General features: G+C 32.3%; 1 protein-coding gene across 5 annotated transcripts in view; it reads left to right on the forward strand.

Annotated features, from left to right (window-relative positions):
* The first annotated feature begins 2293 nt into the window (after positions 1-2293).
* The window catches only part of LOC127091901 (uncharacterized), a 32635-nt gene continuing 18003 nt past the window's right edge, over positions 2294-16925 (forward strand). For 2 of the 5 annotated variants that reach the window (XR_007792030.1, XM_051030637.1), the window contains exons 1-7: positions 2294-2515; positions 3917-4023; positions 5057-5215; positions 15350-15415; positions 15527-15616; positions 15782-16084; positions 16262-16359. Coding sequence is in view for 1 of the 5 variants with exons in the window: in XM_051030637.1 (XP_050886594.1) it covers positions 3925-4023; positions 5057-5215; positions 15350-15415; positions 15527-15616; positions 15782-16084; positions 16262-16359 (815 nt within the window). In the remaining 4 variants the exon portion in view is untranslated. Of the gene's footprint in view, positions 2516-3421; positions 3739-3916; positions 4024-5056; positions 5216-15349; positions 15416-15526; positions 15617-15781; positions 16085-16261; positions 16360-16925 lie in introns of all 5 variants that reach the window. The other 3 variants (XR_007792027.1, XR_007792029.1, XR_007792028.1) reach the window with 2 other exon arrangements.

The following is a 16925-nucleotide window of genomic DNA, read 5'->3' on the forward strand; positions in this document are numbered from 1 at the left end:
TTAATTAATTAATCAAATTAATTAAAAAAAATTAACAAAATTAATCAATTAAAATAAAATTAATCAAATTAATTAAAAAATAATTAACAAAATTGTTCAATTAAAATAAATTTAATCAATTAATCAAGTTAATTAAAAATTGATTAACCAAATTAATCGATTAAAATAAAATTTAATCAATAAATAAAATTAGTTAACAAAATTAATTAATTAAAACTAAATTAACCCATTAATTATAAAAAACAAAAAGAAAATAAAAAGAAGTAATAAAACAATAGAATTTAAAAAAAGAAAAAAAGGAAAAAAGATTCTGGGGGCGCCCACGCACCCTTATTCTTCCGCATTTTGGAAAATGGAGAACGTTATAGGAAGAAATGATAACGTGACCAGAGCAAGAATAATTGTGGAAAAAAACACACTACTAATTTATTTGATTCATGTGTAACTATTCAATTTTCACGAAATTGCATAAATGAATAATAAAAAATCATCTACTCGATTTCACAAACATAATGACATGCTTTAAAATCAACAATCAACAATTAAAATTTTCGAAAAAATAGTCGTTTACAGTGGGACATACAAGAACATCGTTTTTTCCAAAAATTCACATTTCAAGCTATCTTGCACAAATGCTTAAAGAATATGAAACATACTAAGTGTATCAACAAGTTTATGTCAAGAAATCAAGTAAAAAGAAAGAATCAAAGCTTATCCATACGAAAAGCCTCAAGAACGCAAAGAACACCAATGAGTTTTTCGACAAGTTTGCGAATTTCGGTCACCTTTCGATGAAGCTCCAAATAGGTACCGATCAATGTGATCTGAATCACTCTTCAATCGTCTCATTCTCCTCTTTCAAATTCTTCAATTATTTTTCATTTTTGAGCAAAATTCAAGTAGTGAACATGCTATCTTTTTGACTTCTTTTTTTCCATTGTGGTGATATGATGTTGTTTAAATATGCTAAGATGAATGTTAGTGAATATAAATTTGTGTGAGACGTGAGGGTGAGTTTTGAAGGGAGTTAGAATGTGAAAAATGAAAATGAAGAATGGTTAGGATTGCACCAATTAGTAATCCATGTTAAAAAATGTTTAATCATAGATTAGGATTTCACGTAAGCGTGTTTGTTGAAGTTTATTTTGTTGAAATGAGATTGTAATTTGGTTATGGGAGAGAAATATGGATAGTGATCCAAGTGAAAATGATAGGAACAATTGTGAATTGTTGATGATTTTGATCCAATGACCATGAGAGTTAGCATAGAATAATAAGCAAATTAGAGTTTCTACAATTAAATGTATTGCCAAAATAACCCTTGAATATTTTTAGATCAAAAATTGAATTTAAATGCAATAAAATAAAATAATTTTTTTAAAATAAAAACGAATAAAAAATCAAAGGATTATTTATTTGTTCATACTTATTTTTTCTTAACATTTTAATAAAAAAAGAATTAAAATGAATAAAAAACAGGTGCAAAAATGTGCGAAAAAATAAAATGAATGCATTAAAATAATCTACGCGAAATGGTTGAAAATACTCAGGCTGATCAAATTACGAACGTAAATGCGATCGAAAAAACTAAACGAGTATACCAGGTTAAACTACACGAATCATAGATTAATAAAACAAGCAATTGCAAGTCCGATCTCAATTTTTTTGCCTTCTAACTCTACGCATAATACGCTGAAATATATCAAATAATACATTTATAATAAATTCATGTCAGTATTTGAATCTTGGAAATTCTTTACGATGAATGGTGTGTTCCCCAAATATGTTCAAGAATGCCTTGCAGCAAATAGGGAAAACGTCATCATAAACCTAAATTTAAGGATATACAATACTCTACCAGATACATATGTTGACCTAGACCATCAATATGGATATAAAGGAGAAAATCTTAAACATGTGTTACTTGCAAACAACGAAAAACTACTTTTTATCTTTTAGTCATATAGATAATATCCCAAACACTTTTTTTAAAAAAGACACTCACAAAAACATGTTGTCCCGAATATTTTTAATAATTTTTATTTTATTTTTATGAAAGAGTGATAACTTAAATATTAAATTAAGGATTTATTCTTATTTTTCTTGATAGAGGATGAGGGAATACTTGCCTCTCCTAAAATACTCTCCTAAAATAAAAGTGGAAATGTTGGTGCATGAAATGAAATAAAATTGTGCTTGGACTAAACTAAGGAAGGACATGTGGTAAATTGATAATCAACCACTTAAGGAGTAAAATAAGGAAACAAAGCAGCTAGCACAGCTGTGGATTCCGATTTTCTACATACTACATATCAGCTTCTCATGGAAAAGACAACCTTACCCTCGATTCAAAATCACAACCAAACCGAGTCAAAAACCAGCCATAACTAAAATCAAAAGCTTATTTTACATTTGCATCCATTTTCACTCTCTTCTTCGTTTTCCCTTCTCTACAAAGTTGATTAAATCTTCCCCAAAACTGAAAAACAGAGCCACACATTCATCACTGATCAAGGTTCGCTCGCACTTCATTTTACAATTCGAAGTTTCATTTCCATTATTTGTTAGCATTAAATTAAAATGTAAACATTTCACTTCACGATAACGCTTGTTATGATTAGGTTATCAATTTTCGTAACGGTACATGATTTATTATTTTTATTATTGTGAATTTAATTGTTACTATACATTCGGAATGATTTGGGAAATTCGATTGCTTCGGCTGGCATTTTTCTCTTCCAATTCCAGGTTTCTCTTTGGTGATTGATTATGTAATTGTGTTAAGGTTTTAATCCACATTTAGTTTTCTGCGAGTTTTATATTAATGTACGTTTTGAGTGGTGAATGAGTTGGAGATTTGGTTGAATGCAATTGAAATGAGGCATGGAAATGCTGAATTTAGTGTTAATTGAGATATTAAGACTCTTAATGTTAGTTAATGACATGCAGTTGCAGAAAACATTTGTCCACAAATTAAATAGTTACAGGCTGATGGAAATTATTTGGGGAATAGATCAGGACATGGATTAGGAAAAAGCTTTGATGATGTAGTTTAAGCTCTCAATCCATAGACTATGATTTGGCTTTTTTGCATTGTTTATTGTTTACATAATGTCGTGGTTTTATTTGAGGTTGCATTGCATTGGTCACTTTTCTTGTCTTTCAGTGAAGTTATTGATTTTACTGAGCTCAATTTTGTTTTTTGATGGGCTTTTTAGTATTTTTTTTTTGTTATTTACTTACTTTGCATTGCATAATCTGCTCAAAATCATGACATTTGCAATTTTCCTCAAATCTCAATACAAATTTCTGTTACTGGACATTGAATGTACTATGAATTGTTGCTATATTTGCAAAGAATTAGATCTACTGGATTTACTTAAGTTCAGAGCTGATGGGTTAGGTCTAATGCATGGTATAGTTGACAGTGTTTCGGAAGGTGACACGGCCTGGAAACTTGAGATTCTTTTGTACAGAAGCTATCATAGTTGTTCTAGAAGCTCCTAGATTGACAGGGAGGTTTTGCGTTTCTTATGGTATTTGATATCTTGTTAGTGGGTTTAGTTTGATAAGTTTATCCGAGACATGTTTTGGAAATTCAGGGTATGTATTTTCAGAAGTTATAGGGTTGATTGTTGAGCATAAAACTCAAATGTCTATGCTTGACTTTCCAAGGTGTTGGATCTATAAATTTTCTCTTGCAACCACATGTGCCCTGCAGCAAGCTATTCCGTTAAGGTTACCGCATCTGTAATGTATCCTGCCGACCATTTTCAAATATAAATTGTATATTTTATTTTATATGGGGTGACTTGTGTGGTTGAAGCTGAAGCAAATAATTTATTATAGTATGCCATCTTTTTCATTATTTTAATTACTCCGGGATATATGTTATTTATCATTTTTTTCCCACCAGTTTCGGCAATGCACTACGTGGGTAGTGTAGGGAACCCAAATAATTCAACTCGCCCACGCAAGGAGAAGAGATTGACATATGTGTTGAATGATTCTGATGACACAAAGGTAACACATTATTTCTTTATTATTGTTAAGAGTCCCACATCGGACAATATAAAGTCTGAACATGTGTTTATAAAGTCTGAACTTGTGATTATATTTATTCCAAAAAATGACCTAGTTTCATGTTTGTCATATGCTTCTTTACCCCCATAGACCTTTTCTTTGACATTTGCCTCAAACTTGTGAACTAGATGAGACTGAACCTGGTTGTTTCAGATTGTTTCATGAAAAAACCACCTTTTTAAAAAAGAAAGTTCACTTTGATTTTCAACATTTTTTAGGCTTTTAAAAATAATCTGAATCTAAAAAAAACTGTAATTTGAGTATAATGAAAAACTGTCGAGTAACTTCTTCTGAGAAATATACTGATTATTAGTATGAGTGTGATAGACGAGAGAAAATGTTAAATAAGTTATCTTTTTAAAAAATAAAGTTCACTTTGATTTTCAACATTTTTTAAGCTTTTCAAAATAATCTGAATGTGAAAAAAACTGTAATTTGAGTATAATGAAAAACTATTGAGTAACTTCTTCTGAGAAATATACTGATTATTATTATGAGTGTGATAGATGAGAGTAAATGTTAAATAAGTTATCTTTTATAACTTTGAACAAACACAAACTATCATACTTTACATAAAAATTTCAAATATTAATAATCACTTTTTACACAGTATATAGAAAACACTTCTTTTATATTACTGACTGATTGGCAGATTGTGATGTTCTTTTAGTTAATAAAGCTGTATTCATATACTTTTTGGCCAACATTAAACCATTTGGCGGCATATTTGCTTTCATCCTTATTGTTAATATTTATCACTATTTAACCTTATAAACAATCAAATCTTCATCAATAGTTTTTCTATACGCTTTGGTACCTGTTACCTTCTGACTTGCTACTTGGCATTTTGCTTCCAAAAGTACATATAATAGATGCTACTTCTGCTCGGTTTTAATTGAAAACTCTTGAAAATTTGAAGATTTTCTCTGTTGATTTATCTATATTACTCAAATGTTTTTCCCCCTTTCTGCAGCATTGTGCAGGCATAAATTGCTTGGCTGTACTTAAGTCCGAATCATCTGATGAGTCTGATTTTATTTTCACCGGAAGCCGTGATGGCAAACTAAGAAGGTGGGCACTATCTGTGGATGCAGCGGCATGCTCTGCGACCTTTGAATCTCACTTGGATTGGGTAATTCTTCTCTCTCTAATCAAAATTTTCACACACATTACAATTGTCTGGTGACCCATGGTTTATTAAGAAGTACCTCATGAACACAATTTTTTTACTTTCTAGGGCTAGTGACGATGCTTTAGTTACACTACTTCCCCCCTATAGTCTCCAACAATTTCCTAAGATAGATATGTAAGTGAACTTCATGTTAATCATGTATTAGTTTTATCGCTTAAACACCAGATTTGATGATCAAGTTAGAAGGTACATGTGAAAGCACGGAAAAGCTATTCACTATGCTATGTGAAAATTATATATTGTTCTTGGGAGCCTAGAATATATCATCGCAACCCTATATGTGGAGTGGGATTAAGATGATTATTATTTTCCTATTTCTAGTCTTTTATCTGCAAAGATAGTCTGTAGATAGTGTAGATAGTCTGTAGTTGTTTGAAGATTAGTTGATATAAAATTTTATATATATATATATATATATATATATATATATATATATATATATATATATATATATATATATATATATATATATATATATATATATATATATATATATATATATATATATATATATATATATATATATATATATATAGTATATTGTATTATATTTTAGGAGCTCTTAGAATTTGGGTTTAGCACATAACTCAACCCCATAAATCAACTTGTAAGATGAGGTCTATCGAAGCTTGTATTTACTACCTATGCCATCTTTACAGTTAGTGGAACTCTCAACCAGTGTATGCAGGATCACGAGTCAACACGTGAACTCGTTCGATCCAACGTCACTATCGCATGCCGGCGTGCTGTGATCAGGTGGGATAGTATGTGGCGAACTCGCACGATTTGGGAAGCAAACTCGTTTTGAATTCAGAGATGTTGTGCATCTTCTTTTTGGGTTTTTTGTTTAAAGAAAAACCCCCAATTTTTTGAAAATGGGCCTGGATCCAGGTCGGGTTGTATATTCGAGCTATCCAAGATATGTATGAACGATTATAGAACTAGTGCGCGGACACAGGGTGGCGAGACAAGACAAACGATTTTTCTGTTACAATAGATTTGCATCAACGTTCAATCCTAAGCCCCTACCTTTTTCATTTATTTGGATGTACACACGGAACACATCCAAGAGTTAGCACCGAGATGCATGTTTTTTGCCGATAATATAGTCCTACTTAGAGAGTCGAAGGAGGATTTAAATGTGAGGTTGGAGACAAGCTATAGAAACACATGACTTTCGCGTAAGCAAAAGTAAGATGTAGTATATGGAATGTAAGTTCAGCAATAAGAGAAGCATTTCTAACCTAGATGTGAAAGTTGGAGACCATATCATCCCACAACTGTAATTTATATTTGTTAAACTCAGACAGTGAGTGAAGTGTTTCTGTTTGTATTTGTTGCAATTGGTTTATTGTTGGAGTTTATTATACAGAGTTCGTAAAATCGAACATGTAGTGTTGGTTTTAGCTTTGGATTAGAGTTTGTTCTGGAATAGTTCAAGAATACATTGGTGCTTGTTAACAGAAGAATTCTTGGTTTGTCCATAAGAAACGGTGTTATATGAAGATTGAAGACAATTTTGGGTTTGATTCTTTGAATATAGTTTGTTGCAGCCAATATGTTGCTATAGAAGAGTTGTAGAGTTGCAGATTTGTGGAAAATGATATTGACAAAGTAGTACTGGATAGACTTGCACACTGCAGCTTCAATAACTTCTCTATTCTGGTTGTGTAAATGTTAACAATAATGAAAAAAATAGTGAAAGATTTGGGTCAATATTATGCAGACCAAGTCTATTATTTGGGTAGTGTTTTTATTTCATTACTTTTCCACCTCAATTGACCTAACTTGATGTCTATTGCTTTTGTCTTAACTTGATGACTGTTGGTTTGGCTGTGGTGATTAAGTTGTGCTACTTCTGTTATAGATGGATACGTGTTGATATTTTACTTTTGTCTTTAGTGGTTGAGTACTCTTGATAGTTAAACTTGGTGCCTTGATTAACTAGTTGTTCTTTTGCCAAGTGACCAAACTTTGAGGTATAGTTTCTCCTGGTGGTTAAGCCTTTTGCTTGATGGCTTTGTTGATGTTAGCTTTTGTCCGTGGTTAAGCATTGTTGCTTTCTCCAAGTGGTTAAGTCTTGAGTTGTGGCTTTTGCTTGGTGGTTAAACCTTTTGCCCTATTGCTTTGATTTAAGCCAATGTATTTCCGGCATCTTGCATTGTATTTTTTTATTTGTATCTTTACTCATTCCAAGCAGGAAGTTGTTGTGAACACCTTCCAGCCTGCAGATACTTTTTCATCATTTTTTACTAGTTTACATTGATCTATATAGGAGAGCTTCAGGGTTTCCTCTCTTCTTCTCATGGATGCCGTGTTTTTCAATAAAGACATTAAAGACCTAAGACATAAACATTTATTCAGCCAATTTTTAGACTAAAGATTTAGGTCAATTGCGATATTTTTTTTGGTATTGAAGTTGCTCATTCACAGGAATGCATTGATATTTCTTTCTAAAAATATGTTCTAGATATCTCAGAAGAGACGAGGAGGCTTGATTGATATCTTGAAAGACGGGGAAGCTTGATTGTAAACCAATTCACAGGAATACATTGATATTTCTTTCTAAAAATATGTTCTAGATATCTCAGAAGAGACGAGGAGGCTTGATTGATATCTTGAAAGACGGGGAAGCTTGATTGTAAACCAATTGATATTCTTATGGACCCCAATGTGAAACTTCTACCAAATCAAGGGGGCCATAAGGTAAGCCAAACAAATATAAAAGATCAGTAGAAAAATTGAACTATCTCACTATGACCAAACCAAATATCTCATCTGCTGTTGATGTGAGTAAATTTTGAAACTCACCTTGTGATAGCCATTGGAATGCTGTAGTTCAGATCTTGAGATTTGTTAAATGATCACCAAGAGAAGGGGATTGTTTATAACGATAGAAGTCATACCAGTATTATTGGAAATTAAGATGCAAATTGGGCAAGTGATGTAAATCATAGAAAGCCTAATTAAGGCTATTGTGATTTGATTTGGGAAAATCAAGAAACTTAATTTCATGGGAAAACAAGAAATAATTTGTTGTCGCAAGGGTCGGGCATGGAGGCAGAGTATCATGCTACTGTCCACACAATTTCTGAACTTTTGTGGTTTAAAAACACTAAGAATTGAAATTTTGATTGAAATATTTGTGAATTAGGTTCTATGAAACTTATGTGTCATAATCAATCATTATGATATCTTACTTCAAACCTTGTCTTTCATGAGAAGACTAAATATATAGAAGTTGATTGCCACTTCATCAGAGAAGATATTATTAGAATCTCTTCAATGAGCTCCAATAATTAGTGGGTCGATATTTTCACCAAATTCCTGCGTGAACCTCTTGTCCATTTTACATGTAACAAGTTGGATGCATGTGATATATACACTCCAATTTGAGGAAGAGTGTTGATTCTAGTCATAATTAAGATTATATAAATTATATCTCTATCTTGACTAAATAATTGATATAGTTTCCCCATTTGAGGAAGAGTGTTAATTCTAGTCATAAATAAGATTATATAAATTATATCTCTAAATTATATAATTATATCTCTAAATTATATAAATTATATTGTTGACTAAATAATTAATATAGTATCCCCATTTCCTACTTTTCCTTATTCAGTGATTCTTTCCTGTGTATAAATGTTGTACAGTTCCATTGTGTAATGCAAGCAAGTCATTTTAAATTATTCAAGTCTTATATTATTTGTATGACTCTGTATATATTATTATATAATATCCTTCATGTGTGTAATTTAAATATGTGAATAATAGAAATAAGAATTTTTCCGAATGTGCTTGAGTGAAGAAAGCAACCAGCAATTGTGATATTGATTCATACTATATAATTAATTGCATATTATGTTTATAAGGATAAATAAACACAAGTTCAACTCCCTAAATGTACGAATCTAAACATACATGAACCTAAAGACTTATATACTTTTTGATGGGAAATATATAATGAATTAACTATTTTCAATACTTTCTCTCAAGTCGGTGAATAAGTATTCTCCATTTCCAGTTTGGATATAATTTTTTCAAAGTTTTAACTACTCAATCCTTTAGCGAGGATATCTGCAAGTTGCTCGCTCTTGTGAGGACACATATTGGACACAAATTAGCCCACTATCAAACTTCTCATTAATGAAGTGTCTATTGATTTCAATATATTTAGTTTGATCATGTTGAACAAAATTATGTGTTATTGTGATAGCTGACTTATTATGACTTATTATCACAGTAGAGTTTCATAGGTCCTTCTCATTTGATTTTCAAATCTTCTAAAATAATTTTTAGCCAAAGTAATTCACAAAGACATTGTCCCATGGCTCGATATTAAGCCTCAACATTAAGGCATTGTACTAATCAGCCCATTATCAAACTTTTCATTAATGAAGTGTCTATCAATTTTAATATGTTTAGTTCGATCATGTTGAACGAAATTATATGCTATAGTGATAGCTGACTTATTATCACAGTTGAGTTTCATAGGTCCTTCCCATTTGATATTCAAATTTTTTAAAATAATTTTGAGGCAAAGTAATTCATTCAGGCATTGTGCCATGGCTCAAAATTAAGCTTTAACACTAAGGGACCGTTTGATTCAATGGATGGGATGGGAGGGGAGAAATTTTAATAAAGGGGAGAAGGGAAGGAAGATGAGGGGAGGTATTATAATTAAATATATGTTTGGTTCAGAAAAGAAGGAAGAGAGGCGAGGTACGAATTTTAATTAAATATATGTTTGGTTCATAAGGGAAGGGAAAGGGAGAGATTCTAAAATTATATTATCTTTTTACCTTTAAAATCTTGTAACACTCATATTAAATAAAATAAAAACAATTTTAAGTAAAATTCACCAAAAAATAATTTGTCCAATCATAAATAACATAAACAATCAAACACAAAATTTTGAATTTTTTAAATATTCTTAAATATATCAAAGTGCAAATAGAATATTAAAAAATATTCGAGAATATTCTTGATCAAATAAACTATTTCTTGATTTTGATGGTTCATCTAATAATATAAAATATTTATAAAATTAAATTTAGATAATTTATAACTCATACTAAAATAATATATAGATATGTAATACGACACAACAAGGACAATTAACGTATAATATTCTAACAAGGACAATTTAGGATTTTAATAAAAATTAATAAGGGTAATATTGTCAATATGAAAAATTTATGTTTTATCACAACTTTTTTCTCTTCCTGTCCCCAACCAAACGGACCCTAAAAGGACTTACTAAGTTTTGCTTCTTACTCGTAGTCATAAGATTTCCTTCAAGAAAGGTGCAATACCTGTAATGGATCTTTTATCAACAATTGACTCTGCATAGTCTGCATCAGTGTATAACTCAAGGGTTGTATTCTCATTTCTTTAGAACAAAACTCCTCTTCCTGGAGTTCCTTTGAGATGCCGGAGAATTCTATGCCGGAGATACATTCTTTATCTACTGCAACATCTTCTGTATTACCCTATTTAAGATTTGGATTTATAGGAATGCTCGTAGGCTTACAGGCTGTTTTCCCTGTCTCCTTGAGTAGATTTGTAATGTATTTTTGTTGAAATATAAAAATGTCTTTTCGAGAATGTGCCACATTGATTCCCCAAAAGTACATCAATTTTCCAAGAGTTTTTATTTCAAACAATGACTCAAGATTTGTTGCTCCTTCTAGAAATTTCCAGTCATTATAATGTCATCCTAACAAAATTGTTACTCCCCCTTGTGGCGAGTGTTTGATGAACAAGGTCTGATCCCCTTAACTTTGCTTGTATCCCAAAAATGTCATAATTTTAGTGAATCTTCTAAACCATGCTCGAGGTGATTGTTTTAGGCCATACAACGTCTTTTTCAACTTGGAAACTGTATTGTGAGGTACATTTTTATCATACCTCGACAGTACCTGCATATATATCTCCTCCTCAAGTTCCCCATCAAATTGTTGTAAATCCCAACCATAGTTGACAACAAGTGACAAAATTACTTTGACTGTATTAAACTTCGCAACCGAAGCAAATGTCTCTAAATTATCAATTTCATAGGTTTGTGTAAACCCTTTGTAACCAGTTTGACTTTATAACTTTCAATTGATCCATCAACCTTATATTTTTTGGTGCACACCCATTTGCATCCAACTGTCCTTGTCCTCTTCCCTTCTGGTAAAGTCACTACCAAGTTCTATTCTTCTTCAATGCGTCCATCGTGATACTCATAGCTTGTTTGGGTTATCATTTTATCTTGTAATTCAAAAGAATTAATTGTCTCATTTGAAGGAGTCGAGTCAAGCTCTTAAATTCGCGTCGATTCAGGAATGACCTTTGACTTTCTCATGTAAAGCAATTCTTTCCATATCTTATATCCACTTCAGGTTTAAGTTCAACTACATGTGAATTTGATTGATTTGACTAGCTCCTAGGTTTCTTCAGGCTCAGATGGGTCTGATACAAGTGTGTTTAACTCGAAACTAGAAAGATCGAGTCTATTTGACTCGAAACTGGAAAGATCAGGTGTATTTGACTCTAGACCAGAAAGATTGAGTGTATTTAACTCGAGACTTGAAAGAATAAATGTATTTGACTTGAGACAAGAATGACTGAGTGTATTTGATTCTCGACCAGAATGACATGATGTATTTGACTTAATACTAGAATTTGAGTGTATTGACCAGAAAGATTGAGTGTATTTGACTCGAGACTTGAAAGAATAGATGTATTTGACTTGATACAAGAATGATCGAGTGTATTTGATTCTCGACCAGAATGACCTGATGTATTTGACTTAATACTAGACAATTTGAGTGTATTTAACTCAAGACCAGAAAGATTGAGACGTTTTCCCTAAAATTTCGGCCCTGAAGGTAAGGTTTAGTGAAGTATGATTCCTCCTGATGAAAGGTAACATCCCGCGACACAAAAATCTTTTTAGATGGAGGATGAAAACACTTATATCCTTTTTGAGTAGAGGAATACCCGACAAAAACACATCTTAGGGCTTTAGGATCAAAGTTTTTTCCTGTTTTGATTATGCACATGGACAAATGAGACACACCCAAAGATTTGAGGTTTAAGATTGCTACTTGTTGACAAATTTGGATAGAAGGAAGAAAAAACATCCATTGGAGTCTTGAAACCTAATACTCAAGAGAGTAATCGCTTAATAAGTTATGTGCTAGTGAAAACGACCTCTACCCATAAATTATTGGGAACATTTTGATGAAAAACAATGCTCTGGTTTGGTCTAATAGATGCCCTTTTTTTTTCTACGATTCCATTTTGTTTTGATGTCTTAACACAAAAAAACTCGTGGATAACTCCCTCTTTATAATAGAAAGAAATAAGAACATGATTGAAGTACTCTTTCCCATTACCAGACCTAAGCTATTTACTGTTTACTCTAAATTGATTTTTAATCATATAGAAATTTTTTGGAAAAACAGTACTGATGTCAGACTTGATTTGGAGTAAATCATTTATAAAAGTCACAAATCACCTGACACCAATTACATTTGGATTGGTAGAGGGACTCCAAACTCCTGAATGAATAAGATAGAAGGGGGAAATGATTGTTTTGTTAGTTTAATGGAAAATGTAGACGCTTATGTTTAGCAAACTCACACACATCACAATGAAGACTTCAAATATCTACTACCTAATCGAATAAAGACAAAAACAAAACTTTAGTGACTCCAAAAGAAGGACGATCCAATGGACAATTAAAATGAAAGATTTTTTTTTCTTTTTAGAGAGTACTAGCAATAACATTAATGAGTGTGACAAGTAGACTTTTGTATAATGACTTGGTTCTTTAATATAGTAAAGGTCATTCCTTTCTCTAGCACGACCAATTATATTTCCCGACTCCTTATCCTGAAATATACAACAATCATTATGAAAAGTCAGACTATAGGATAAATAGTTTGTAAGATTTTGTATGGAGACAAGATTCATGGATAGTTTTGAACCATGGAGAATCCTTTTTAAGGTTATAAAATGATTTATTTTAGCAATTATTTTTACTAGGACAAAGAGAATATGTGGAAAACCCTTCCAAAGAGGGTGTCACGTGGTTTGTGGCTCTTGAATCTAATATCCAAAATAGGTTAGAAGGTGTTTCTGAGACATGAAATTCAAATGAGAGTGAAAGCTTATCAGAATACACCATACGATGATTTTTCCATACTGTTGGTCATCAAGGAACCAGAGAGACGTACCAAAAAAAAGCGATTTGATGAAAAAATCAATCCAGAAAATGTAGGCACAAAAACTGATACTATACAAAAGACTGCTGACAAATGTGCAGAACTATACCGAAGGCGGCAGGAAACTGTACAAACGGCTTCTGGAAAGTGTTTGGATAGTGGTTAACTTAAAGAACTATGTAGTGCCCAGTCAGGATTTGAGGTTACTGACAATAGAAAATGCTCAGTCAGATCTTCTCAAAAATTATTTGCGGAAGTTGAGTCTTCTAGTTCAGGAGATCTAATGCCATCTGAAAAATAGGAATATATATATATATATATATATATATATATATATATATATATATTAAATGTGCTTGAGTGAGTAAAATGCTCTCAAAATCATGATATTTAAACACATTACATAATTAATTAAATGTTATATTTATAAGGAAAAATAGATACAAATTCAACTCCCTAAATGCACAGCTGGTATTGTAGGGACAACGGCTTCTGGGAAGTGTATGGATAGTGGTTAACTTCAAGAACTTGATAGCATGTAGTGCCCAATGAAGATTTGAGGTTACTGATAGCAGAAAATGCAGTCAGATTTTCTCAACTTATTTGTGGAAGTTGAGTCCTCTAGATCTGGAGATCTAATGCCATGTGAAAAATAGGAATACATTTTTTTTCTTCTGAATGTGCTTGAGTAAATAAGGCGCTCTCAGCAACCATAATATTTATACACACTACATAATTAATTACATCTTATATTTATAAGGAGAAATAAATACAAATTCAACTCCCTAAATGCAGAGTCTAAACATACATAAACCTAAATACTTAAATGCTTTTTAATGAGAAACATACAATGATTTAACTATTTCCAACAACACATGGATTCACTAATGCTATTTTGTTTTCCTCTTTCTCCGCAATTTATTTTGTAGAGCATTTTTATTTGTCTGCTGTCTTTTTTTGGGGGGTTATAAGAAGTCAAAATTTAAACCATGACCGGGATTTATTTTAATACTTAAAGCGGCAACTTCAATAATCACTGAATTCTTCTACTTGACTATTGTTGCATCATGTTCCGTTTTGGGCATTGGAAGTTTGATACTTCTTTTCACTTGAATAACTTCCTTCTTTTTGGTCTAATTTTACGATCCTAGTCATTGTTCAACTTATATATTTTTAGTTTAATTCCAAGACCCTTGAGCTTGCATCCAGCATTAATTGTGCATTGTAATACCGAGCTTTTTATACCAACTAAAACATCACAATTTTTGGTACATGCTCATGGTTGTCAAGATCTCTCGATCTAGATCTTAAAATCTTACGATTTTACGATCTCACTCATCCCCAACGATCCCGATCTTAACTAGAATCGCGTGTTGTAGCCAAATTGTGATTTTTTTTTTAAAACTATTGATTTTGTGCAATCTTGGCCAGTTCCGGCCACAATCAGTCGTTTTCCGGCCATGCTCTCTGTTTTCCAGCCACCACCATTACAAGCCGAGAAGGTTGACAAGATGCCGAGGCGCAACAATTACGGTTCGGCGGAGGCCACTTTCCCACAAATACACTTGCCTACGAAGATATTGTGTAAAAAAACTTCAAATATATAGTATAGTTTTTCGTTTTAGTAATATCTTACGATTTTTGTTATGATCTTATGTTTTACGATCTTGCTACCCCTTTCGATCTTACAAAAATAGTTGGGTAGGATCTTCCGATTTTAGTTACGATCTTATGTTTTGCGATTTTACTGTCCTCTCCCGATCTTATGCAAGATCCCGATCTTGACAACCTTGCATGCAATGAATTAGCTCAAGGTACTATTATATATTAAAACTTAAAAGTGTTTCCTTAACAGGTAAATGATGCAGTTCTTGTGGGTGATAGTACGCTTGTTTCTTGTTCTTCAGATACGACCCTTAAGGTTTGTTGACTGTTAACGGTAATTTGTTGTAATCAATCCATGTTCTTTGACTGTGATGGCAGCACTGATATGCTTGTTACTCCTATTTTGGCTGCTGTATGTTTGTGCCAGACATGGAATGCCTTGTCGACAGGAACATGTACTAGGACACTCTGCCAACACTCAGATTATGTTACTTGCCTTGCAGCAGCTGAAAAAAATGTAATGTTATGGAACTTTCCATGCTTCTTAAAGTGCGTCAAGAAAAGTTTCTTTTTCATATTTTCTATGTTCATCATTGAATCTGATAGATTGTGTGATTTGATTTAAAGTTTGAATCTTATCAAATCCATTTTCTGATCCTTCAATAGTGTCGTGAATTAATAGAGCAATATTGTTGCCTCGGGCGGCCTTGGTGGGGAGGTTTTTATATGGGATATTGAAGCTGCACTCGCTTCAGCTGCAAAATGCAACGATGCTATGGATGTCGATACTTCAAATTGTGTCAATGGTTCTGGCAACTTATTGCCAATGACAAGATTACGTACCATCGGCTCTAGCAACAGTATATCCATGCAAACTCAAACTGAAGGATACATTCCGGTTGCTGCCAAAGGCCATAAGGAATCTGTTTATGCATTGGCAATGAATGAAGGTGGAACACTTCTTGTTTCCGGTGGTACAGAAAAGGTACTTTGTGACATTCATGTTCATGTCTATGTTCTAACTGTTTGTGGCTTCTGTTATTAACTTTGAATTATAAGGTGCATTTGGTTTATATTGATTTGTGCAAGCTGGGTTATGGGTTGTTGTCGCACCACTGGTATGGTTTTCCTTTTTTTGCTTTTAATTTTTTCATTTCTCTAGGTTGTACGTGTTTGGGATCCAAGATCTGGATCAAAGACTATGAAGCTAAAAGGGCATACAGATAACATCAGAGCTCTGCTTCTGGATTCTACTGGCAGGTCTGTCTGGTAGTCTTACATTTTTTAGTCTACAAACTTTATATATATCTTCAACTCTCCTATGGCCCCTCCCCACAAATACCAAATTTCTTCTACTTTGGACAAGTTACTGTTTACAAACATTAGAGTTAGGGACGTATTTATGAACTTCTCCCTATCTCTTTCTTCTTTTGTCAGTTTTCTTTGGCATATCTATTTATTGCCACAAAATAGAAAAGAAATAAAACATATATAGCATGCAGTATAAACCCTTATTTTCATCCGCCAAAGGTACACAATATAAGCATCACCATTTTAGTACTCTGTTTTTTCATCAATTTAGTCTCTTAATAATTGAAACTGTAACCATTTTGGTCCTTTTGTTGCCATCTATTTGAAGGCTAGTCCATTATCTGCTTGCCATTTCCTTACCTATGAGTAGCCTTCTAAGTTAAATTTATGGTAACCAAGGGACCAAAATAATATCATTATTGAGGGATATTTGTGATAGAAATTGATACCAAACAATAAGATTTAATAGTAATTACATTGAGTTTCCAAGAAATTCGAGAGTCTTGGATCTCTCC

Source organism: Lathyrus oleraceus, chromosome 6 (genome assembly GCF_024323335.1).
Source record: "Lathyrus oleraceus cultivar Zhongwan6 chromosome 6, CAAS_Psat_ZW6_1.0, whole genome shotgun sequence".
Lineage (NCBI taxonomy): Eukaryota > Viridiplantae > Streptophyta > Magnoliopsida > Fabales > Fabaceae > Lathyrus > Lathyrus oleraceus.